Genomic DNA, 27,292 nt, shown 5'->3' on the forward strand with positions numbered 1-27,292 from the left:
ACCCTCGCCCCCTCCCCTTCCTCCCAGAACAAGGATAGAGTCCCCCTCATTCTCACTTTTCACTCCAACAGCCTCCGTATGCAAAGCATAATCCTACGCCAGTTTCGCCAACTCCAGCGTGATGCCACCACCAAACACATCTTCCCTTCACTCCCTCTGTCAGTATTCCACATAGACCATTCCCTCCGAGATGATCTAGTCCACTCCTCCACCATACCAACACCTCTCCCATCACCCATGGCACCTTCCCATACAATCGCAGAAGGTGTAACACCTGCCCCTTTACCTCTTCCATGCTTAACATCCCAGGCCCAAATCACACTTTCCAGGTTAAGCAGAGTTTCATTTGCACCTCTTTCAATTTGGTTACTGCATTCGTTGCTCCCAATGTGGTCTCCTCTATATCGGAGAGACCAAACGCAGACTGGGTGATCGCTTTGCTGACCACCTTTGGTCTGTGCGCATTCAGGACCCTGACCTTCCCGTTGCTTGCCATTTTAACACTAGACCCTGCTACCATGCCCACATGTCTGTCCTTGGCCTGCTGCAATGTTCCAGTGAAGCTCAACGCAAACTGGAGGAACAACATCTCATCTTCTGGCTTCTCTGCTGTATGGCCGTTCGTACCTTTTGTTCTTTCTGGGGACTGCCATTAGCACTCTTTCCCTTGGTTTTAGTGGCTACAGTATTAACACCCTGTTCCTTGGTTTCTGTGTCTTTGACTCATCTTTCATTCTCTCACTCCACAGTATAAATAGTTCCCACTTTCTGTCTTTTAGTTTTGACAAAGGGTCATCTGGGCTCGAAAGGTTAGCTCTTTTCTCTCCCTATAGATGCTGCCAGACCTGTTGAGATTTTAAAGCATTTTCTCTTTGGTTTTAGAGTCTTGACAGTGTTGGGTTAATCTTGAAAACATATTAACATTTTAAATGATGTGAGGAACAGACTTGCCTGATGTAATATGTTTCAGACGTTAGAACTGCCAATTGGTAGCATCTTTGATAAAGAGGCTATCTGTTAGTGCGAAAAGTATATTAAATTCTGAAAAAAAGTTTTAATAATGTAATTCTGCCTGTTGCTGCAAAATAAAAATATAGGAGTAGGTGTACAGTGTTAAACATGTTCCATGGGGGCATTTTTGACACTTAAAATATATATTATATTAGAAATGAATACTAATTTCCTGCTGATTTCAGAGAAACTTTGCGTATAATAGAAAATTCCCTCATAATATCCTTGACGTGTTTGATAGCAATTAACCCCTACTTGACCTCCGGATGTTGTAATTTAGAGCAATATGACCTTTAGTCCTTTAATAGACAGCCAGATTACATGCAGTTTCCTTTTCAACTGAATAATGGCAACATCGAGATTGGGAATTTAGACTGTAAATGGGCTGTGTTTTGAACAAATGGCATTGGCATTTCTTAGACTTGTACGTAGCAATAGGCTTTCTATGAATTTTTGTACTGGGTATTTTTTGTCATCCAACAATTAAAGACATGTGACGCTATGTGTTTTCTTTTATAACTTTCAGGAACCTGCTTCATTTTTTTTCCAATTAGGGGGCAATGTAGCGCGGACAATCCAACTGCCCTGCACAGCTTTTTGTTGTGGGAGTGAGACCCACGCAGTCACGGGGAGAATGTGAAAACTCCACATGGACAGTGACCGGGGGCCGGGATCGAACCTGGATCCTTGGTGCCAAGAGGCAGCAGTGTTAACCATTGCCCCACTCTGCCACCCATGTGATGCTCTCTTGGGCACCTGGGACCTGTGCCATCAGAGCAAGTTGAATAACCATTCATGATACTGATTTATCGGAAACGGAAGTCTCTGGAAGGATAGCGATGTTAATGTTAAATCTGGTGCTGAAAGTGAAATCAAGAGAGGGAAAGAATCGTAGAATCCCTACGGTGCAAAAAGAGGCCAGTCGGCCCATAGAGACCACACCGACACTTCGATAGACCACTCTAACTAGGCCCAATCCCCTGCCTAAACCCCACCTAAGGGGCCGTTTTAGCATGGCCAATCCACCTCACCACATTTGTGGACTTGGGAGGAAATTGGAGAAAACCCACACAGACATGGGGCAAAACTGCACACTCTACACAGACAGTCAGACGAAGGTGGAAGTGAACCCGGGTCCCTGGCGCTGTGAGGCAGCAGTGCTAACCACTCTGCCACCATGCTATGAGATTAGAAAAAAAATGTGTTTTAAAAATCTCCAACAATAATTAAAATATAACGGTAGGAGATTCTATACTTCAAAAGTTAATTTTCAGTGTTGGAGAGGTTGATTGCCAATATATAATACTTACCAGGCAGTTAAAAGGATATTTAGACTGGATTGTAAAAACTCCTAATTTTCTCTGGTGACTTTGGTTTGAATGCTGTCTGATTTACCCTGACTGACGTATCAGACAGCAAGAAACTGGTTTTGGGAAGTTTTTGGAGGAGTATTACATCTCTGACATCAATTTCTTGATTCCTGCATTTTTCATAGAATTTACAGTGCAGAAGGAGGCCATTCGGCCCATCGAGTCTGCACCGGCTCTTGGAAAGAGCACCCTACCCAACCGCACACCTCCACCCTATCCCCATAACCCAGTAACCCCACCCAACACGAAGGGCAATGCTGGACACACTAAAGGCAATTTATCATGGCTAATCCACCTAACCTGCACATCTTTGGACTGTGGAGGAAACCGGAGCACCCGGAGGAAACTCACGCACACACGGGAAGAAAGTGCAGACTCCGCACAGACAGTGACCCAAGCCGGGAATCGAACCTGGGACCCTGGAGCTGTGAAGCAATTGTGCTAACCACTATGCTACCGTGCTGCCCTTTTAAACGGTCAGAAATTGCTATCTGATTACCCTGTAAATAATAGTGAACACTGTTCAGGTTACTTAACTGGCTCTTATTCAAATGTTTAAACAACTTTAAATATATATATATATTGAGCTAATAAACCTACCAGAGAAGCCACCAGTGTTCTTATTTTGATGTTTAAAGTGACAATTATGTGATTGACAGTGTTGTCTGTGGCAGAGTACAAAAAAATGAAGATAAATGGCTTGGAATGTCATCCGTGATCTACTGAGTTGCTTACATTATAATCTCCTCCTTTGTGCCAATTAAGGGTCTCAATGACGTAGTTGTACCTCAAATGGTGGAGGTGTCAAGAAAAACCTTGGCACATGTGTTGTATGAAACATGGGCCCAGATGTTGCAGTAGGAATGCTGATGGAACTGTCGACTTTCACTATCATTACTCCTCTAAATTGATAGTAACTTCACACAAGGAAAGAATAATGTGGAGAAACAGAACTGGCGGTCAGCAATTCTGTGCTCCACAATGGGGTGCGCAGTTGAGGTTCCCTGAAGTGCTGTCCTGGCGCAATCAGTGAATAAACAAAAACTTCGGTCTTACACTGGTAGTCTTGCAGAAACCCTTCCAAGTTACATCTTGTTGAATGAGGTGTGACTTAAGTTTTCAATAGCATACCAACCTCACTGACCTGAAATGCAACAATTTTGATCAAATTCCATGTTTTTAGTTTTTTCAAAACTGCTTGTTTGATATTTCAGCTTCCAACTTAATCCAGTCATAATCATTCATGTCACTATTTGAAAATTTAAATTAAAAGTGAAGGATTTTATGTACTTTTAATATCTTGGTTTGCTGTCTGTGAGAATGCTCCACTGTGATTGGTTGTGTGCTGCCATCTCTGCTGGATACCTGAAGATCCCCTTGACTTGGTGACAACTGACACCAGGAAAGGGAAAATCCAGACCACAAAGATCATTAGATCTTTGTGGGCAACATTCTTTGAGTGTCATTCCTTCGCTGCTGGTTGTAAAATCCAGCTCACTGTATAATTCATTTTTCATTATTTGTGTATAGATGGTGATGCCACTTCAGATGAGATTCAGCAGCGCAGTTGAATGTACACATTGAGAAGTTGCTGTCTGAGTTGTACTTTTGCTTTCACAAAAATGGCATCTTTCTGTCCGCTTCTCTATTGACATGCATCGAATGGCATGACGTTGTTGTCTGTAGGTCCAAACTAAGTTCACCACAGAAAGTAAAGTCTAGTCATTTCAAGTCCCCTTTTAAAAGTGTGATCACTGTAAATTCCTGCCAGTTGTAATTACCGCCAATCAACTCTCTGGCACTGAAAATAATAAAAGAATGTGGAGGTCCATTCCGTCATAAATTCAGCTGGAAAATTTGAATATAAAAATGTCAGATTTCAAGTTGACTTTTTTGTAACGTTACTATCTCTCTTTTGACCTCGGGCCTGATTCAGTGACCTCGCTGTGCCCGGCGCGGATCGGGGTGGGCCGGGTGAACCTGGCACGCTCCCGATGGCGAATTCCGGATTGAGCCCCAAAATGGCGAGAATATCATTAACCCTCATTTGCACTCGTTTCAATCTGATTAACACGATTGAAGTAGAGCGCAGCAGCCTCCAGTGAATTACCGGGCACCCCAATGGGAACTCACGAGAGTGTCGTTTAGTACCCCTTCTCAAAAACATGAAGCTGGCGCAGTGGCTACTGAAGTGAGGAGGCGAGTAGCCATTTCAATTTTACGGGATGCAACTAAAGGGCACCGGAGCTGCTGTCCCAGTGTTGGGGGAGGGGTTCATCTGTGAGGCCTTTAAGCCATCTTTAAATATTATGGAGACCCATAACAGGGGCAACCACAGCCTCAGCCTGTCTGTGCTGCCAAACTCTTCCAGGACAGAGCCCTGCGGCGGCTTCTATCCTGATATTCAATTTCACTCCCTTTGACTGTGAGCAGCCCCTAGCTTCACAGCTGCAGGCTATTGCAAATGAGGAATTAACCTTGTTAGTTGCGAGAGCACTTCGCACTCCTCAAGTGCCTCTTCGAGGGCACATATGCTTAATGCATTGAATGTCCAGTAAACTTTGAAGCCTGAACAGTGTGCCTAAACTCTCGGACTATCAGAACCTTAGAGGCAGCTGCCAACAATCAAATGCTTAAGAGCAGGGCTTTACCACTGTGGAGCTTCTTGCGACCTAAATGTAAGTGTGTGGCTGAGTGGAGGGCAAGTGAACATGGTCTCCCTAATATTCCTGACATAGGTCTGGGGTCTTGGGGCTTCGGATGTGACTGGGTTGAGTGTGCAGAGCGAGGTTTGTCAGCACAACTGGCTTGCCAGATGGCAGTCTGCGAGAAGGTGGGAGAGTCATGGTAAGGGTGGGAGGCTTGGAGGATTTGAGGGTCTCAGGTTGGAAGCCCTAACTGATTGATGGTCTCCCTCCTTCTCCAGTTCCTTCCAGATATAACAATGGTTTCTGGGGTTGCTCCCAGAGAGGCTGCCCGTTTGTTGCTTCTGGCATGTGTGGTGGGCAGATACCAGAGATGGCAGCAAGGCCAACACATGCTGCAGGCGGAACCATGTGTGCAGGGCGCCGCCACACACTGTGAAGCTCCGGCCACCATCCAACTGATGAAGGACTCCGAAGGAGAGGCCAGCGACGGCCCAAGGTGTCCAGGCATCGTTGGTCATTCAATGAGCTGATGGATACCATGTGCCACAGAAGACTCAGCAGGGAGACAGTGTGGCACCTGTGCCATGTCATTACGACGTGGCAACCTCTGGAGGAGGACACCCATTTCCGATGACCATGAAGGTCACTGTGGCTCGGAATTTTTATGCCACCAGGTCATTCTAGTGCCTCAGTGGGGCTTGTGTGGTATATCACAACCTTCCACCCACGGTGCATCCGGGAGCTGACTGATGCTCTGTATGCCTGGGTATCCAACTATATCACCCTCGGAGCTGGACCAAGCCCACCAAGATGCCCAAGCTGCAGGATTTTCTGCCATTGCCAGGATGCCCCAGGTGGTTGGGGGGGGGGGGGGGGGGGGGGGGCGATCGATGGCACATATGCTAACTTGCAAAATTGGGGCATCAGGGAGTGCCCCAAATTAACAGAAAGGCGTTCCAAATTATCTGTGTGTGACCACCGCCCCGAATCATGCACGTGTGTGCCAGCTACCCTGCAAGCATGCATGATAGCCAAATCCTGGGGCACTCTGAGACCCCCAATGTCTTCGTGGACCATCCCAGGATGGTGGACTAGCTCGTGGGGGTCAAGGGATATCCACTGAGGCCATGGCTATGATGCCAATGCGCTGGCCTGAGTTCGCGGCAGAGACCCGAAACAATGAGGTCCACATTGACACCCGTGCTGTCATTGAGCAGTGCATTGAGCTGTTGAAAATGAGGTTCTGATGCCTTGAGCGCTCTGGCGGTGCCCTGCACACACACACCCCAGATGGTCTCTTGCCTTGTAGTGGGCTGTTGTGCCCTCCACGATCTGACACAGCAGCGGGGCGACATTCTAGAGGAGGAGGAGGCGGAGAGAAATATGGAGCAGGAGGTAGTTCGGGGCAGGAGAACGGGAGGATGAACCCAAGGAGGAGCCAGAGGATGGAGGACAGGTAGCTGCAAGAGTCCGCCATGCGAGGAGGACCAGGAAGGGCCTCATGGTCTCTAGATTCTCCTAGGACGAGGCTGTGTCTGTCAGCCCAACCCAGTCCCGCTGCGCCGTCGTGCTGCCCCACAAGGGAGGCAGCAATGTCGAGAATCTCGTGGGGGCTTATTTTTGGCACTAAGTGCCGTTGAATAGGGGCTGCGATCTCGCCAATGCAGCCGTTGCAAAATACCCCGCCAAACATGTCCAAAACTGGACTTTGAAATTCTTCCATTGAATCGTGCCCCTAATCTTTTCTCCCCCCTTTTGTTTTTCTCGTTCTGTACTTAAATCAACCATTTTAAGATGTTAAAGGCAAAGGCCTACTGAAAATTTTACGGCTGAATTTGCTGTCACTGCAACAACAGAGGGCGCACTTGAACGTGCAGTCGCAGTGCCTGTGACATCACATCGAAAATGGCATGGACCACAGAGGGAAAATGTAACGTGACGCTGTGATCACCCTCTGCACTGCACTCTCCAATCGCCATTCCTTCCTGTCGCTGCGTTGTCTGCCTCCTCATGCTTCTCACCCCATTCCCGCTTCCTCCCGTTTTCTTCACCACTCCCTTCTGCTTATCCCATCCTCTTCCTCCTGTTCATTGCTCTCTTCTTCCTGCTCCCTACATGCTCTTGCCCCATTGTCTGCCTTGCACATTGTCCGCCTTCTGCCATTGCTTGGAAAGAAGGCAGGAGGCAGTCGGAGGGAATGGGCAGCGGGGAGCAGGAGTCCGAGGCAGGAGAAACCTTGCCTTGGCTAGCGGAGAGAGGGGGCGGTGAATTCATGTTCGTGGTAGGAATTACAGTGAAAGTTTAAAACGGTCATGTAAGGACGGGAAATTCATGTCTCATTGACTTTTAAAAAAAAAGTTACTTGGCTAAATAAAAATAATATTGAATTTAATATTGTACTCTGGGAGAGCAATGTGTATTTTCTGAGTCAAACAAATTCTCCTCATGGGGCAAATTTGCTTAACTTGGTTTCAAATGTCATAAATACCAAAATTACTTGCAGTGTAAGGTTGTCCACAGACCCCTAAACTATCATTCCTGATGCTCATAACATTTGTGCCGTTATGTAATAGTGAGATATCCATCAAGTTACTGCCGTCTCCTTCAATACAGCACGGCCACAGGCACTGTTGGACATGCAACAGTATTTGTAACATTTTGTTCTCAAAATATAATGCACTTACCACTGCCTCTCAGTTTTAAAACAATCACCAAGGATTTTCTTCGCAATTGAGCAGTTGAAGGATTCAAGAAAGCAATTTGCAGCATATTAAATCTGTTTTAGTGGAAGATCTGCTAATGAATGGAACATAAATGAAGAGGCAGGCTGAGCTCCAAACAATAATTAAACACCCTGAGAATCCCAGGACACTGCCTGGAGCTAATGTGATGCTAGTAAAAGAGATTTGGTATTAAAAATGCTGCACCTTCAGGGGAAATAAAATCGGTTGACAATCTAGCCTGCCACATGTCCAAATTTCAATTTCAATTAATGAAATTCAATGACTGAATGAACACTGCAATTGATTAATTATTAAACTGCATTAGGATTAAATCGAGCATTTCAATGACTTGGTAAATCTGCTGTACTCTGCCATGTCTGTCATGCAGTGTGCGATCAATCTCAATGAAGGAATGAGGGCCCGCAATTGATGCACTTTAACCGTGTTGGGAGTTCACACGTTGTTTGCTATTCTGTGGAGCGTCTGATACTCAGTCAGCTATTGATCCGCAACATTACATTTCAATAAACTAACGTGTTGGGGCATCCATTCTACTGCTATTATGCTGATTTACATCACATCTTTCCCAGAAAGAAAGCCGTACGGCACTGAGGAGAGACTGGCGGCTGTCGAGTGTGTTAGAAAGGGAGAGAGAGATGATTCACCATTTACATTAACCTCAGAATATCTGGGCCGAACTCGTCAAATTAGACAGAAAGGAAACTAACCTGCAGAACAGGGACTCCAAGGCTGGATTTTGGTGTAAACGGACTAAACAGGAGACAGCAGGCAAAGTTCACGAGGAGCCACCTGTGTTCTGATGAGGAGGGCATTAAACTCTCAATCCTGACGTCAGGTTGCAGGTCCCAGGAGTCGGAGTAACATTTTTATTTTGCACACAGGCTGTGAATTGCAGATTGAAACTGATGCCATCTCCACATTTTAGGAATCAGTTATACGTTGAAGGAATAATGAATAAAGATATGGGAGAATAATCCCGGTCCATAAGATTTGGACTGCTGCTTGTACAGCAGATAAGCATCGATTCATCTGAATTGGGTCAAACGGGTTGCTTATGTTGTGTAAATTCAATGGAGGAAGTTGTGGATTTGTTCTGGTGCCTGCCTGTGCTGCCAGCACAGAGATTTGTCATTGAAGATGATTACCTTTTCAAGGGCGATGAAACGAGTTGATGATGGTCTTTCTTAAGCAGCTTATGCAGAGAGGAGGAATACAGGTTTACACAGATAGTTTGCAGGTTAATTGTGACCTACAGGTGTAATTGGAGAGAGTTAACAGGAAACCCAAAACTGGGGATTTAAACGGAAAAAATAACTCGACGTATCTCCTTTTCTCCGAATTTCTGGGTCAGATAAATTATGGGCTAGAAATTGGTCCACACCAATAGCCGCTGCTCTGGTGAAGGTAGGCAGTATTGGGCCAAATGTCTGCCATGTTGCTCGCTGCCAGTTGTGCTCAATGGGGAGCTGGGCAGGTAGCATGTGGTGCGGTTGGCTTTCTTTTCTTAACCAGTCTGTCTGCACTGAATTGCAAGAGTCTGCTATTGAATACTATTTCTGTAATTCTAAGCAAGGGAACGAGAGCACCAGGGCAGAGAGAGGGCCCTAGCGTTACAGATGTGGTCCTGGAGGCATCAGTGGTGGAGGAAGGGAATTGGCACCGTTCCTCGCGGAGCCTCAAGGGTAAGAAGGAACTGGGAGCTGGTTCCTGGGTAGGTTAATGGCCAGTGCCTGTACTCAAGGTTCAGGCTGCAGTGACATAAACAGTCCATGACCTCACATGGATATTCAAGTGAATGCATCTTCACATGACATCCCCAACCCACCACTCCACCAACCTCTCGTTGCTCAATGCACCATACCACCATCAGTCATTCAGCACCCGTCTCTGGCACTAGGGACTTACACAGCATTCAGATACTCCCACCATGCCATCATCTCACACACCCCTCACTCTTCACATAGCTCCAACAATTCAACTGCGGCAGGCATTTCTATCAAAGACGATGCTGTACAATTTTTGACACCCTTCCCTCTCTTGGAGGTCAAGGTGGCGCACTATGGAGGGAGCAGAGATGACGAGGGACAAAGACATTATAGATCCCTATAGAGGCGATGGTTCTTTGTATCATGAGGCCAGCTGCAACAAGACTCTAGGTATCTGGTGTCACTGAGAGCATTGAGGATATTGATATGTTCCTGCCTTATGCCCCTGTTCACACACTCACCCATGATGAGGAAGCTGCCCATGGTGTGACCATGGACTTCCTGTTTTCCTCCTCATCCCAATCTTCCCCTTTTAATTTTCTGCCTTCATGCACCCAACAATTACCAGTCATGACAGCCGCAGGAGGAGAGCGTTCCACACCACAGTGACTGATGAAGAATCCCTGTCACTTGTTCTGACATTCACAGCCATGGCCCAGATACGCGCCCTGCACATAGCTTAAAGGCTTGCGGAAAGCAGGGATCAGCACTTGCTAAGTCACTGGACCCAAGTGGGCTGCAGCCAGGGTAGGGATGAAAGATTGTATACCAGTTCACCAGAAGGCAAATCGGCGACAGGTTCTGCTACAAGGGAGTTGGAGATTACAGTACAATGTTGGGCATAGGGAGGTAGGAAATAGGAGCAGGAGCCTGCTCCTCCATTCAGTTAGATAATGGCTGCTCTTCTACCTCAGCCTCATTTTCCAGCACTATCCCCATATCCCGTGATGTCTTTAATATCTAGAAATCTGTTGAGCTCTGTCTTGGACATATACATACATGGTGGAGCTTCCACATCCCTCTGGGCCGGAGAATTCCAAAGATTCACCACCTCTGAAGAAATTCCTCCTCACCTCGTCCTAAATGGCTGAACTGTTACTCTGAGACCATGTTCCCTGGCTCTAGACCCCCACCAGCCAGGGGAAATATCCTTCCTGCAAAGACCATGTTGAGCCTTGTAAGAATTTTGTATAGTTCAATAAAATAACCTCTCATTCTTCTAAACTCTCAAGAATACAGCCCCTGTCTACTCAATCCCTCCTCAGAGCATATACCAGCATCTCAGGAATCAGTCTTTGTCTTTCAATGCAACCTTTGTTGCACTCCCTCCATGGTCAGTATATCTTTCCTTGGGTAAGGAGACCAAAACCATACACAATACTCCAGGTGCGGTCTCCCCGAGGCTCTATACAATTGCAGCAAGTCCAATTTATTGCTGTACTCAAATCCTCCTTCAATAAAGGCCTGCATATCCTTTTCCTTCTTAATTGCTGCTGCATCTGAATGTTCACTTTCAGTGACTCGAGAACAAGGACAACCAACCTTTCACCATTGGCAAAAAAAAAGTACCTGTATTTCTGTTTTTCATATTGCTTGACCTTTTTTCCCATTGTCTTCCGTCTGCCATGTTCTTGCTAATTCACTTAGCCGGTCCAAATCCCCTTGAAACCTCTTTGTATCCTCCTCTAAGCTCACATTCACACCTAGTTTTGCTCCCTATATGCAAATACTGATTGTGAATAGCTGGGGGACCCAAACATCACAGGTCCTCACGACACCCCACTCATCACAGCCTGCCATTCTGAGAAAGATCCAATTATTCCTGCTCTTTTTTTATTCTGTCTGCTAACCAGTTCTCAACTCCATGTGCTTTAATTTTGTTTACTAACCTCTTGTGTGGGATGTTATCGAAAGCATTATGAAAATCCACACCGATTGGTCCCACTCATCTATTCAGCTAGTTACATCCTCAAAACGCAGGGACGGGATTCTCCGACCCCCCTGCTGGGCCGGAGAATCACCGGGGGGACGGCATGAATCCTGCCCCAACGCTGGCTGCCGGATTCTCCAGCGGGGGCGGGAATCGCATCGCGCCAGTCGGGGGCCATTGGCAGTGCCCCCCCCCCCCCGCCGATTCTCTGCTCTGCGATGGGCCGAGTGGCCGCCCTTTTTCGGCCAGTCCCACCGGCGTAAATCAAACAAGGTCCTTACCGGCAGGACCTGGCTCTGAGGGCGGCCAGCAAAGTCCTCAGGGAGGGCGTGGGGGATCTGGACCCCCGGGGTGACCTGGCACGCGATCGGGGCCCACTGATCTGCGGGCGGGCCTGTGCCGTGGGGGGTGCTCTTTCCCTCCGCGCCGGCCGCTGTTACGGTCCGCCATGGCCGGCACGGAGAAGAACCCCCCCAGCGCATGCGCTGGGATCACGCCAGAACACGCTGGCGCCCCCTGCGCATGCGCCAACTTGCGCCGGCCGGCAAAGGCCCTTCGGCGCTGGCTGGCGCGGCGCCAACCCCGCCGGTGCCACCCTCGCCCCTGACTGGCGGCCCAACGCCGGAGTGATTCACACCACTCCTCGGCGCCAGTCAGGGCCGGCTCAAGGCACCGGCAACTCGGGCAGTCGCCCGGGGCGCCATGTGCTAGGGGGCGCCAGACTCGGGTCCCGCGCATGCGCAGTTGGGCCGGTGCCAACCAGCGCATGCGCGGTGGCCGCCTTCCCCCAGGGCGGCCCCCCTCTCGGGTCCGCCTCCCCCTCGGGTCCGCCCCCCCCTCGGGTCCAATGGGTCCGTCCCCCCGCCCCCCTCGGGTCTGCCCCTCCGCCCCCCCCTCGGGTCCACCCCTCCGCCCCCCCTCGGGTCCGCCCCCCCCGCCGGTCCGCCCCCCCCCTCGGGTCCGCCCCCCCTCGGCCCCGCCCTCTCTCGCCCCCCCCCCCCCCCCCCCCCCGCCCCCCCCCAAGGGCGCCGAAGTTCAGCTGGCCCGGGGCGCCAGCAACCCTAGGGCCGGCGCTGGCGCCAGTACGGCCTGGCGATGGCGAAGAATCCGGCCCAGGTTTGTAAAACATGATTTTCCTTTCAGATACCCATGTTGATTCTGTCCAATCCTACCATTGTTTTCTAAGTGTTCAGTGAACACATTCCTTATTATAGATTCAAACATATTCCCTCATACTGATGTTAACCTAGCAGGTCCTGGGCAGCACGGTGGTGCAGTGGTAGCACTGCAGTCTCACGGCGCCGAGGTCCCAGGTTCGATCCCGGCTCTGGGTCACTGTCTGTGTGGAGTTTGCACATTCTCCCCGTGTTTGCGTGGGTTTCGCCCCCACAACACAAAGATGTGCAAGGTAGGTGGATTGAACATGCTAAATTGCCCCTTAATTGGAAAAAATGAATTGGGTACTCTAAAAAATTAAAAATAAACTAGCAGATCCTTATTTCCTCATTTTCTCTCTTCTTTTTTAAATAGTGGGATTATATTTGCTACCTTCCAATCTGCAGCAATCATTCCAGAATTTATAGACTTTTGGGAGATGACATCAATGCAGCCACTTTCAATACTCTGGGATGTAAGTCATCCAGTCAGGATCCCTTCGTACAGCGGAAGCTTCCAGGCTCGACCGATCATGAACTCACTCAGCCCTGCAGGCTGGCGAAAGGTTTATATTTGGATCTTGCAGGTCAATTGGATCAATTCGCTTATCACTTACTAAAGATAAAGCATTAATCTTTCCCCTTCCTGTGACAATGCAGCAATATTTCCTGGCAAATCCAAGAACTCAGCACAGCACCCCCAAAAGCACCTGACTTGATCCAGGACAGAAACAAATTACTGCGGATGCTGGAATCTGAAATGAAAGGGAAAGTGCTGGAAAATCTCAGCAAGTCTGGCAGCATCTGTAGGGAGAGAAAAGAGCTAACATTTCGAGTCCGATGACTCTTTGTCAAAGCTAACAGACAGAGAGAGTGGGAAATATTTATACAGTGGAGTGAGAATGAAAGATGAGTCATAGCCACAGAAACCTAGGGAAACCGGGTGCTAATGGCCACAGATACCAAGGGGAAAGAGTGTTAATGGCAGTCCCCAGAGAGAACAAAAGATGTGAAAGGTCAAACAGCAGGGAAACTAACATCAGAGGATGAACTGTAGGTGTGGGGGGAGGGGAAGGGGGAAGCAAAGAGGAGAAAGGTGCAGGAAAGGTGGATAAGATTGGAGGGGGAAATAAATGTATATTAAGAAAGAACGAAATGGAAAAAGACAGTTAAAATGAAATGAAAACAAATGGGTCGAGGTGGGGCTCATCATCTGAAGTTGTTGAATTCGATGTTCAGGCCGGAAGGCTGTAGTGTACCTAGCCGGAAGATGGGATGTTGGGTGCGATTCTCCGACCCCCACGCCGGGTGGGAGAATTGCGGGAGGTCCAGGCGAATCACGCCACGCCGCCCTGGCATCCCCCGCGATTCCAGCCCCCCCCCCCCCCCCCCCCCCCATTTCTAACGGCAACCGGTGATTCTCCGGCCCGGATGGGCCATGCGGCGTGCCGAACCCGACTGGTTCACGTCGGCGCCAACCACACCTGGGCGCTGCTGGCGTGAACAACGCGCGACCGCTGTGTGGGGGGGCCTGTGGGGGACGGAGGAAGGATTGAGCACCATGGGCGTGCTCAGGAGGTGTCTGGCCGCGATCGGTGCCCGCCGATCGTCGGGCCGGCGTCTCTAAAAGACGCACTCTTTTCCCTCCGCCGCCCCGCAAGATCAAGCCGTCATGTCTTGTGGGACAGCGGAGGGGAAGACTGCAACCGCACATGCGCGGGTTGGTGCCGGCCAACCTGCGCATGCGCGGCTGACGTCACTTGGGCGCCACCGGCTGCGTCATTCCCGGCGCGCCGCTTTGACGCGTCAAGGCCCGGTGCCCGAGATTCACGCGCCGGCGCTCCTACTGGGGGAGGGGGGGGGGGTAGAATAGGGGGCAAGGAGCGGCCTCTGACGCCGGAGTGAAACACTCCGGGTTTCACTCCGTCGTCGACTGTTTGTCTCCCTTTGGGAGAATTGCGCCCGTTGTTCTTCCAGTTTGCGTTGCCCTTCACTGGAACATTGCAGCAGGCCAAGAACTGACATGTGGGCAGGGGAGCAGGGTCGTTTGTTAAAATGGCAAGCAACAGGAAGGTCAGGATCCTGAATGCGCACAGACCGAAGATGCTCAGCAAAGCGATCACACAGTCTGCGTTTGGTCTCTCCGATATAGAGGAGACCACATTGGGAACAGCGAATTCAATCGACCAGATTGAAAGAGGTGCAAGTGAAACGCTGCTTAACCTGGAATGAGTGTTTTGGGCCTGGAATGTTAAGCATGGAAGAGGGAAGGTGCCATGGGTGATGGGAGAGGTACTGGGTATGGTGGAGGAGTGGACTAGATTGTCTCGGAGGGAACGGTCTCTGCGGAATGCTGTCAGAGGGAGTGAAGGGAAGATGTGTTTGGTGGTGGCATCACACTGGAGTTGGCAAAAATGACGGAGGATTATGCTTTGCATGCGGAGGCTGATGGCATGAAATGTGAGAACGAGGGGGACTCTATCCTTGTTCTGGGAGGGAGTGGAGGGGGCGAGGATAGTGGCGTGGGAGATGGACTGCACATTGTTGAGGGCCCTGTCCACAATTGTAGGTGGGAAATCATGGTCGAGGAGGAAGGAACACATTTTCGAAGCACCATTTTGGAAAGTTGCATCGTCGGAACAAATGCGACGGAGACGAAGGAGTTGAGAGAGAGGGATGGAGTCCTTACAAGGTGTAGGGTGCGAAGAGCTGTATTCCAGGACAAAGCAGCCGACTTGATTGGCACCCCATCCATAAGCATTCACTCCCTCCAGGACTAATGGTAGCACGGTAGCATTGTGGTTAGCACAATTGCTTCACAGCTCCAGGGTCCCTGGTTCGATTCTGGCTTGGGTCACTGTCTGTGCGGAGTCTGCACGTTCTCCCCATGTGTGCGTGGGTTTCCTCCGGGTGCTCCGGTTTCCTCCCACAGTCCAAAGATGTGCAGGTTAGGTGGTTTGGCCATGATAAATTGCCCTTAGTGTCCAAAATTGCCATTAGTGTTGGGTGGGGTTACTGGGTTATGGGGATAGGGTGAAGATGTTGACCTTGGGTAGGGTGCTCTTTCTAAGAGCCGGTGAAGACTCGATGGGCCGAATAGCCTCCTGCACTGTAAATTCTATGATAATCTATGATAATGCACTGGAGCAGCAGACTCTGAGGGACATGAACACCACTACTGAGATGCAATGACTGTCTTAATTGCAACCATATTTTCCACATGCATGTGTATCACTATGAGTCTCAACTAAAGTTCCGAGCATAGTATTTTCTCCCTCAACTCATTTTAGCTTACTGCCTCTTGCTTCGCTTTCTCATTTATCAGATAGGTTCTGGGATCTCTCTCAACCTCCTGTTCCATGACTGAAAGAGTTCCTTTCAGTACGCAGCGGATGCGATCACGTGAAGGCAGCACATGCAGCTGCCTGAGAAACAATATTTTGGACAGTGCTTTTTGGAGGAGATTGATTTACCTACCGGTGGTAATGTTTCTCAGTTCATAAGTTGGAAGGTTTTGTCCTTGGAATACTGATTGCACTCCTGCGTGCTGAGTGCTCTTTGAATACTGATAATATAATGGCTTGCAAGGTTAATTGCCTTTCACCAATAGAGTAAGTATACTTTTTGAAAGAATTGTCTAATAAATATAGAAATGGCGCATTACCGTTTTTAACACTTATGAAGTTTGAGACTTGAATCAGCTATACAGGAAGCCTTATCAATAGTTTTCTGACAACCGCTGCAACTTTGATAACCATTAATAATCCTCATAGTGATTGTATCATTATGTTTTTGCCCCCAGCCCCCAGCATCCTGCCAGTAATAAATCTTCCTCGAAGTTGATTGTATTAATTTAGTATCCTCTTCAGCTTTTTGTGTTGCCATTCTGTGGAAAGAAGTGAAGATCAATAACCGTCAGGATAATCCTCAGTGAAAGGAGACAGAATGAAAATAAGTAGACAACAAATTTCAAGGGGAAGAATAGATTGGGAACAGTACACATGGGCAGAAGGTTAGAGAATAACTAATATTACAGAAAATAAAAAGGAGCAAAAATCAGCCCATTCAGCAAAATTGCTAAAGGTGAAGCACGTGGTACAAATTCAGGGATAGTACCGTGTACAGGCACCAACACTTTTATATGAGAATTTATTGATGTTCATTGCTTACAATTAAGGATGTGCTGTGAAAAATACGGGCGCACAGCATAACACATTTGTAGGCGTTTTATTTCACATTTTTCTTTTCTGAAGAATCAAAATTTCCACATGCTGTCTGGATCCCAGCGTGCATAGGACTCGGGAGTTTGGGCACTAAAATAAAACGGGAGTGGGAATAGGCCATTCAGCCCATTGAAGTTACTGTGAAAATCCCCTCGTCACCATGGCGCCTGTTCGGGTACACTGAGGGAGAATTTAGATGCCCAATTCACCTAACAAGCAGTCTTTTGGGACTTGGAGGAAACTGGAGCACCTGGAGGAAACCCACGCACACACGGGGAGGACGTGCAGACTCCGCACAGACAGTAACCCAGCCGGGAATCGAACCCGGGTCCCTGGTGTTGGGAAGCAACAGTGCTAACCACTGTGCTACCGTACCACTCTTGGGAAGACCTAATCAGTGAGCCACTATAACATCAGTTATGATGACTGGAACATTTGCAGTTGTGCAGTCACAGTATTCAACTTTATGAGCACTAATTTCTGAAACTGATACATTGGGGGGGGGGGGCATGGTAGCACAGTGGTTAGCACAGTTGCTTCACAGCTCCAGGGTCCTAGGTTTGATTCCCGGCTTGGGTCACTGTCTGTGCGGAGTCTGCGCGTTCTGCCCATGTCTGCGTGTGTTTCCTCCGGGTGCCGGTCCGGTTTCCTCCCACAGTCCATAGATATGCAGGTTAGGTGGATTGGCCATGATAAATTGCCCTTTGTGTCCAAAAATGTTGGGTGGGGTTATTGGGTTATGGGGATAGGGTGGGGGGTGTGGGCTTAGGTAAGTGCTTTTTCCAAAGGGCCGGTGCAGACCCGAGGGCCGCATGGCCTTCCTCTGCACTGTAAATTCTGTTATACTTGACAAACGTTACCCATTTGACGTCAACATTTATGATGGAGATGTACTTCAATTATTCGATTTCAAGTATGAAGTAAGTAATGATGATTTTTCTCCTAAGCATCTTGGTGGTTATGAAATATCAATTGAATTTGTGTAGTGTGACCTTAAAATAGATTTTAAATTGAATGTTTATAATTCATTACGTTTGTGGTGGTGATTGCAAAAACAGAAATTAAAGCTTACTGCAGTGAAACTGCTTTCCACAATCCTATTTTCTGTCATTATCTGCTTGCTAATGAATGTCTGCTGTTCAGAACCCTTTCCCAATGCATATCTTTGTACTGTAATGCGGTAGAATGGAACCAGTTTCGAATCTCGCAATTTGGTTAATTTGAATTCAACATAAAAACATATGACACGGTCTTCAAATCCAAACTAATGCCATGTTTTTATTTTCAATTGCAAGCCAGATTGTTTCACAAAGAAATCATGCTATCAAATTTCATAACTAACGTCAAAAACTTTACCTCGTGGATTATTATTATTAGAAGCAAACAACTAAGCGTTCCTTCAGAGCTGTGCTGCTCAGTGAAGTATTCATGCATTCCTGCATTGTAAACTCCAGTTACCCCTAAATGAGAGATTTTCAATTAATTGCATTGTCACCGTCTGCATTTGACCCGCAGATCTTATGTGGAATAACAACACCGCCAAATGCAAATTAAAGCAAAAAAAACTACAGAAGCTGGAAATATGAAATCGAAATTGAAAATATTAGTCTTGGGACTCGAAACGTTAACTCTCTCCACAGATGCTGCCAGACCTGCTGAGAATTTCCAACATTTTCTCTTTATTTCAGGCAGGTGTAAAGTTGTCACAAAATGTTGGCAACGGTCTCTTGATTAAACATTGGTACTTTGAACAGTAAGTACACTGGCCTGGTGCAGCTCATTTTAAGGAATCCTTATGACCCTATTAAATACCGTCTTGCTGGCTGCTGCAACATTGCAGATTTGGGGTTTAAGCTACAGACTTTTGTAACCCCCCCGCCACCCTCCACTGCAAGTTGGTATTTGAACTGGCCCAGGCATGCCCCTTGATCCAGTGTGCTGCGTGGTAAGTCCCATGATGTCATCTTGATGGACTTAGCTAGCAGCCAATCAACCCTTTTGAAATCCAGGTATTTGACGGGCTCTCGATTCTGATCTATTCCAGAAAGTTCTGCAAGGAAAGGAAGGCTGGCTCTCAGGTTTTAGTTTTAGTTTTTGGGACAGTGTTTAAGAAGGCTTTACGTTCTCTCTCTCTTTGAGGAAGGCAGATCTCTCTCAAAATAACCCAGTTGGAGGCTCTATTTTCTCCTCAGCTGAGCTGGTAGGCATTCCCTGTGAGACTTTTTTCCAAGTTAGTTTTTCGTTGAATTACGAAGCCAGCAAGTACAAGCCCTGTTTTCTCTGTTCTGATGGGTCTCTGTCTGAAGGTGCAAAGTAAAGACCTTTTTCTCTCTCCAGCCATATTGACCCAAGCTAGTGGTTTAAAAACCCCTTTTAAATTCTCATGTTGAGAACTTCAGTTTGACTCAGTGAGGTTGGCAGTCCTTATGGTAGATGCAAGTTGGAATTGCACAGACCTGAGGGTCAATCTGGTGAAGGCCTGTGCAGATGAAGGTGACTCTCCAGAGGAATTCCTGCAGCCCACAGGGTCTAAGTAAAGGCAGATACTGGGATACTCAAACCAACCGATGGTTTTCAACACCTCGCATTCTGAGATCACCTCCTACAAAGACCGCTACCTCAGCAGCGAAGATTCTCCTCTCTCCTTCCACTTAATCCCCATTATTTTCATCCTTCCCCTTCCCCACTGTGTGTTTGCCTTGTATGTATGTGGGTGGAGGGTGGGATGTTGTTCGGGGAGTAATTAAATCAGCAGATTGTTCTGTTATCACCATTACATGTTTAACTCTTCTCTTATTGTAAATACACAGTTCTTTTGTTTTTTATTTACAAATCTGGTACCTTTAAGTCATTGGAGCAATCAAGGGTCAAAGATCTCAGGGAAATATCCAAACTATTGGTTAATTAACTGATGTTGGGACTCTGGAACCTGTGGGTTTGGAATTGACCGTGTACTAGCCCGGGGTGTCGTAACAACATCAACATTCTTATGGCCTCTTTGCAGAACAAGCTCCAATTGTTCCCTGTATATTTTCTTTCTTTTTCCACTCCTGCCCCATTCGTTTCTTATTTTTCTAACCACTTTATGTCGCCATGCCTGAAACAAAATCTAGTTGCAGTGAATCTGCCAATTATTTTTGTTTTTTGCAACGATGTCTGACTTCACTTTGACTCGGTCAACAAAGAAACTTTTTGACAGTTATTATTCAGTCTGTGCTTGATTATTGTCTATTGTTACTGTAGATTTCACATACAATGCTCATCATCTGCTTTGTCCTTTGAGGTTGGGGGTGGCGCAGGGTGGGGGGGGGGGGGGGGGAGCTGACTGGCGGTGATTTAACCTGAGGATCACCACACCGCCAGCAAGGGGTGAGACCTTCATGAATTAACTCAGCCGGTATGGGAATTGAACCCGAGCTGTTGGACCGTACCAAGTAACTCAGCTATTTTACTGGCTTCTATGGCTTTTGCTTACAAGGAATTTGTAGTCAGGTCATGATCTATTTAGCATGAACCATTTCCTGTCTTGATTACGGCTTTGTTTTGAAGACACATTTAAGTAACACTAAGGTTATTCCCAAAAGGAAAAACCAGTAGGATTTAGAAAGGAAGCGTACCAGTAAAATGTGCCTGAACTGATCTTGTAGACATTAGTATGGAACTTTACAAACATGTAAACATTTTAATTAGGAGCAGGAGGAGGTCAGGCCCATGGCCTGCTCCACCATTCAATAAGATCATGGCTGATCTCATTTTAAGTTCAAGTCCACATTCCTGCCTTCCCTCCCATAACCTTTCACCTTCTTGCTTATCAAAAATCTATTCCCCCTCTGCCTTAATGATATTCAAAGACTCTGCCTCAAACAGCTCTTGAAGAAGAGAATTGCAAAGATTCACTACTCTCTGAATTCTTTTCCTCATCTGTCTTGAATGGGCAAACCCTTGTTTTTAAACAGTGACCCCTAGTTCTAGATTCTCCCACAAGAGGAAACATCCTTTCCTCATCCACCTTCTCAATAATATCCCTCAAGATCTTGTACGGTTCAATCAAGTCGCCGCTTACTCTTCTAAACTGCCACGCCTACAAGCCTGGTCGGTCCAACTGATCTCATAAGACAACCTGTCCACTCCTACCACTAAGCTAGTAAACCATCTCTGAACTGTTTCCAAATGCATTTACATTTTACCTGAAATAAGGAGACCAATACTCCACAGAGAAGTCCAGATGTGGTCTCACCAATGCCCTGTATTACTGAAGCATAACCTCCCTAGTCTAGTATTCAATTCTCCTTGTGATTAACGGCAAGATTCAATTATCTTTGCTGATTACTTGTGGCACCTTTTGGCGATTCATGCATTAGGGCACCCAGATCCCCCTCCGTTTCATAGCTCTGCAAAGCTCAGAGCTTTCATATTACTGATGCTTGTATTACAAATTTTTACTCGGATTTGACCATCTTCAACTGTTTTTTCCCCCTCTGGGTCATCACATAAAACAGCTGGGAACAGGGAGCTACATTTGTGGAGAAAAGAAACTTAAAGCTATCTTTGTACTTCAGGAAGATCCTAAAATAGAACATAGAAAATAGAATTCCAACAGTGAAGAAGGAGGCCATTTGGGCCATTGAGTCTGCACTGACCCTTCTGAAAGAACACCCTACTTAGGCTTATTCCCTTGCCCTATCCACATATGCCCACCTAACCGCACATCCTGGGACAGTTGGGGGCAATTTTATCATGGCCAATCCACCTAACCTGCACATCTTTGGGATTGCAGGAGGAAGGGAGGACCTGGAGTACCCGAAGAAACCCCACACAGACATGGGGAGAAAGTGCAAGCTCCACACAAACAGGCACCCGAGTCCGGAATTGATCCTGGGTCCCGGCGCCGTGAGGCAGCAGTGCTAGCCACTTTGCCATCCTGTGCACGATAACCTGGCGAATCCCTTCCCCATTTCGGCTCAGAGTAGTGAGTTTTGGTGGCGAAGAGTGACGCCCGTTGATGATTAATGTGATAAAAAAACAAAATGCTGGGGGATGCTGGAAGTCCGAAATGGAAACCGAACAACATTTTCCGTTCTCGATGATTCACGTGGTTTGGCCATATCTGGTGGTGGGTGGCTAAACTGATTGTGTGCCCAAGTCTTCACCCCTTGGATTTGGGGCAAACATGAGAACCATACTGAGGGAATGACTGTGACTAAGGGTAAAGGTGAGGGGAGCAGTTGATCAAATGAGGCAGCTGCAAATAATATGTAAGTGACTCCAAAGAAACACAGTTGTAACCATCTCCTAACATCAACCTAGATGTTGTTCAAAGTATCGCCAGAAGTAGTGCTACCACCTTATTTGCACTTTTCCAATCGACTGATAAAGTAAATGTGCTGATGGTGCTGCGTAGTTGACAATAATGTTGTTATCCTGCAAGGCATGAGCTATAGCATTTCTGATTGTTTACAACTTGAGCATTCAAGTTTTATTAATTGTTTCTGTTTCTTTCCATTAGGTCATCCTTAACCTGTCCACACTGCCTTAAGCAAAGCAACACATTTGATCCCTTCTTGTGTGTCTCCTTGCCCATCCCCCTCCGCCAGACCAGGTATGTTCACTCACATCATCTGCAAACAGTTACTTCATTTCTCTGAACATTTGTGTGTGAAGTGGTTGTGATAAGCAACGCCTGCATAATTTCTGCATGTTTTATATTCAGCAATAGCCCATTGTATTTTTCACATTGACCTGCATATCTGCAATCTGCATAACCACTCCATGTTGATTATTGTTGGCAAGATGTTTGAATGCTTGTTATTACTGCAAATGGTCCCATTACAATGGAGCTACTAATGCAGTGCAACCTAGTTCATTTATATTGCAGGACTCATTTCATAGTATGGACCAATTAGCAAACCTTCTATGTTCATAATTTTGTCACCTGATGAATTGAAATAATCAGTTATTTACAGGGTGAGATTTATAATTTTACTTTTGATTGTTACATCTGCCCTTGGGGCAGCACGGTAGCATAGTGGTGAGCACAGTTGCTTCACAGCTCCAGGGTCCCAGGTTCGATTCCCAGCTGGGTCACTGTCTCTGCGGAGTTTACACACTCTCCCCGTGTGTGCATGGGTTTCGTCCGGGTGTTTCGGTTTCCTCCCACAGTTCAAAGATATGCGGGTTAGGTGGATTGGCCAAGCTAAATTGCCCTTAGTGTCCAAAAAAGGTTAAGTGGCGTTACTGGGTTACGGGGATAGGGTAGATAAGTGGGCTTGAGTAGGGTGCTCTTTGTTCGGTCTGGTGCAGACTCGATGGGCCGAATTGCCTTATTCTGCACTGTAAATTCTATGATTCTATGAAACCCAGGAAGGAAAATAGTTTGCACATATATAGTGCAATTTGCATCCTGTTGTGTTAACTCAGTCAGCAATTCATTTCTACACAGCAACAGCTTACATTAGCTTTTAGGGATTTTGGTCCATCTCTAATTACCCTCCACGCAAGTAGGCCATTTCTGAGGGCATTGAAGAGTCCAACACATTACTGTAGGTCTCGAATCACTTACAGGTCAGGACAGCAGATTTCCTTCCCAAAAGGACATCAGGGAACCAGATGGGCTTTGGCCACAATTGATAGTTTCACGTTCGCCATTACTGAGACTAGGGGTGGGGCTTTTCCCCGCAGCGAGCAATTCAAGTCTCCGTTGACTTTGATGGGATCGGATAATCCTGACGGCGGGAGGGGCCGGAAAATCTCACCCTCGCTTTCAATTCCAGGATTTAAATTCCACCAGCTGCCGTGGTGGGATTTGAGCCTGTGTCCCCAGTGCATTAGCAAGGGCCTGTGAATTACTAGCGTGTGACATCACCACGACACCTCCATCTCCCCAAACAAAATGAATGGCTAATTAATTTGCTTTCATGGTACACAAACTCCTCCCTTAAAGTTGTAGTTGCGTTCCTGAAAATCGAGGCTTTCAACTTCACATCTTCCCCTTAAAACCAATGTCAAAGCTCTAGTCAGGATCTGTAGTAGCTTCCTAATTAGAAAATAAACATATTATACTCTTGAGTTGAAATACTTTACATTGTTAAATTCCGATATTGGTGGATGAAATAAATTTTAAAATAAAAGATTTAACAATTTAAAAGAAATTTGGCCACTTTCTACTTATAGTACCCCTCTGTTCGCTACTGATTCTGTTTCCTGAATCTCCTGCTTACTAGACATTCCCCCTTCCCTGACCCTCTTTGTCAGTGTGGACTCTTCCTCCCACTAATTCTTTGAGTTGCAGTCCCTCGCCCACGCCTGCCCACTCTCGAGCTTGCTCTGTGCTGCTCCCTGACTTGCCCTCTTTTCAAACCTTCCTCTCATTAAACCCCCTGCTCCCTAACCCTCCTGCTCGCCGGTTCCCTCTCCCGAATCCTCGCTGCGAGTGAGGTCTCCGGAGGTGAGAGGTGGGAAGAGGATCAGCTCACAGCGAGGGTTCAGGAGAGGAAGGAAGTTGGGTGCATTATACAAAAAGGCATGGACCATAACAGTCCCACATAAGCACTTCTGCCATATTGGGGAACACATCTGCAGAAGCCCAGTGCGCCAGCTTTAGATTGGAGCTGGATTGGGACCTTGAGCGGCAACGCAAGTTCAGGAGAGGGAAGCAGTGAGCATGAGAATCCAGGATTTAGCAAGAGGGTGGATCCGGAAACAGGAGAGACTGTAAGTCAGGGTGTGAACGAGAAGCTAGGTCAAGGAATGGGATAGCCTGCTCCAAAATGGCGGCGGCGGTTGGGTCACACGGCCCTACCTCAGACCGGCAGGAAACATCCTTAAAATTAATCTTGCGGCCCTAAAGGAGAATATGAGCCCCATAAACTGATGAGTTGAAGTGAAACAATTTTAAACAGGGCAACCTTAAACCGAGACTCACCATACTAGTTGAGGAATCAATGTTGGCCAGGATGCTGGGTGAATTCCCTACTCTTCAATAAAAAGACAAAGGCGGCTTTCGCATGCACGGACAGATACGGCCTTCCTTTAATCTATGATTCTCCGTTCCTTCACGCGGACGTGATTCTCCGTTCCCGCTGCAGTGAATGGAGATTTGGCTCAGCGCCAAATTCTCCACCCTCGCCGGAGCAGTAGCGAGGCAGACTCGCAACGGAAAATCCAGCCGAGCATCTGCAACAATGCAGGGCTCCCTCAATATTATTAATCTAGATCATGTTCCCAAGGCATGCAATGACTTACATTCGTTTAAACCCCTAACCCCGGACCCATAGACAAAAGTGCTGCTCTCAGTCAGGCCGGGACTGAGGTGTATAGGCCTTTGACCAGGAAACTGGACGGCAAACATCTACTGTTGGGCTTGGCTGGCATGGTTTAGAAAACACTGATGACCTTTCCAGCAAATGGCAGCATTTATATCTACTGCTGGTGAACTTTCTGTCTCTAAAAATACCACTGCAAAGCAGCTGTTTTGATTGGCCTCCTCGGTCTTGCTTTATTCATATTATAGTACCCACTTGCTGAAAGTGCTCTTTGAATAAAATATAAATTCAATCAATGCGGCGTCTTTTTCATTGAGGTCCATAGTTCACGTTAAGAAGCACAAAACTGCCAGGCAATGTTGAAATAAATAGTCAGGAAAAGTAAGACTTTCTATTTTTGATTATAAGACTAATTCTCATCAAACGCACCAGCTGAGGAAGATTGTTTACAAGACCAGCATGAAACATTTGCTTCCTGCAAAAATGAGCAGTCCTCTTTCAGTTTGAAACATAAATATGAGCAACAGTGGAGATCCACCTTCTCTGGGTTCAGGGCACAGGTGTCAGAGATGTTCCTCAGAGGAATTCTGCGAGTACACTTGGTCAGTCCAGTGTCTATTAAGACAAAATTTCCTCATGAGAGGGTTCATCACCTGTCACAAGAGGTGTGAGGTTTATTTAGCAACAACGGACAAAACTGCATGTGCCCGAAGAGAGCTAATTCCCTCTGGCTGCTGGTAGCCTCAGGTGCTCAGGATTGTTTTAAGAGGTGGATTCCAAAAACCCATTTATCGACAAAGTCAATGATGCAAGATGATACTTTGAATGCGAGTCTTTGCAGATAATTAAGTCTTTACAGGTCTAGATGGAGTGACTGGAGAGAGGGATAATTGCAGGTTAAAGAGGTGTGAATTGTTTCAAGCCAGGACAGCTGGTAGGATTTTGCAAGCCCAGGCCAGATGGTGGGGGTTGAATGCAATGATATTTGTATCTTGTTCTGGGCCTTGTTCGGTTCTTGTTCGAATCTTGTTCGTTTTGCACAGTGGAGGTGGTCTCAGTCACTGCAATAGGAGGGTATACTTCAGGCTTCATGTGACCTGGGATCTTCTTTCCATTTATCACAGATTTTACGCATTTCTCTGTCCAAATATTGTCATCTCAGTATTCTTTCTCTCAGGGGGAACAATTTCCTGCTCTAGTTTCATTGTAACAAGTGCTTGAAGCTGTGATGGAAGTCCTGGAATGGCGCAAGCCCTGTTGGAACGTTATGCTTTTAAAATATTTTTTTGTAAATTCATTTATTCCTGGAGATTATGTAGACTTCTTTGTTCCTGCTATAACATGCCTTTGAAGTCAAGTATGTTTCAAACCCAGCTATTATACTGGTGGTACTCAGGATTTACATAATAATTTGTTTCGATCACGGTGAAATGTTAGATATTCAATCTCTAAGCAATACACTGCTGCCTTCATTGTGGAATATATTAAACTAGCTATCCTGGAATGGTCAAGCACAGTAAAAGTCCCTGGCTTAAAACTTTAACTTAACATCAATGTGAAGGGGCTTATAGGAGAGGATAAAGGAAAGAGGGAAATGGCTGTCAGACACTGAGGGCACGAGTTAGCTAAACATTTTCTAAGTCTCATTTTGGGCGAGTTTGGCGGGTGCTTCCCGCTGGCTTTTTGGGTGGGGTCCAGACCGGTATTCACCCGCACTTAATCATTTTTGGGGCCTTGGGGTGTTTCTCCCCGATGTGGTCCACACTTAGAAATGTTTTCAGCAGTGGCGAGCTGAACTCACCAAGGAAACTTAGGAACCCCACACCCCCAACACATGGATAATGTCACACCCCCTCCCGGCAATCATGGGCATTACCGTCCGTCGTCCACCCTCCCCTTTCCCAGATGAGGACATCCCGCTATGGGATCACTGAGGGCCCCCTTCACCTCCCCCCTTTCATGGGCCTGGCTCACCTCAAGCTCCGACCCTTGGCAGTAGCAACCTGGCACCCTGGCACTTCCAGCCTGTCATGCAGACAGTACACCTGACACACTGGCATGCAAACCAAGGCATCCTGACGGTGCCATGTTGGCACAGCCATGGTGCCAGTGGGAGTGCCAAGGCACTGCCCTGTCCCTAACCACCAATGAGGCTCCAATGGCATCCGAGACGACCGAGTGGCCA

At 47.1% G+C, this 27,292-nt stretch overlaps 1 protein-coding gene across 1 annotated transcript in view; it reads left to right on the forward strand.

Moving 5' to 3' along the window:
* The window catches only part of usp43a (ubiquitin specific peptidase 43a), a 528,525-nt gene that overhangs the window by 208,523 nt on the left and 292,710 nt on the right, over nucleotides 1-27,292 (forward strand). Inside the window, exon 4 of the mRNA XM_038776890.1 lies at nucleotides 22,353-22,445. Coding sequence (XP_038632818.1) covers nucleotides 22,353-22,445 — 93 coding nt within the window. The remainder of the gene's footprint in view (nucleotides 1-22,352; nucleotides 22,446-27,292) is intronic.

This window comes from Scyliorhinus canicula, chromosome 18 (genome assembly GCF_902713615.1).
Source record: "Scyliorhinus canicula chromosome 18, sScyCan1.1, whole genome shotgun sequence".
In the NCBI taxonomy this organism is placed as follows: Eukaryota; Metazoa; Chordata; class Chondrichthyes; order Carcharhiniformes; family Scyliorhinidae; genus Scyliorhinus; species Scyliorhinus canicula.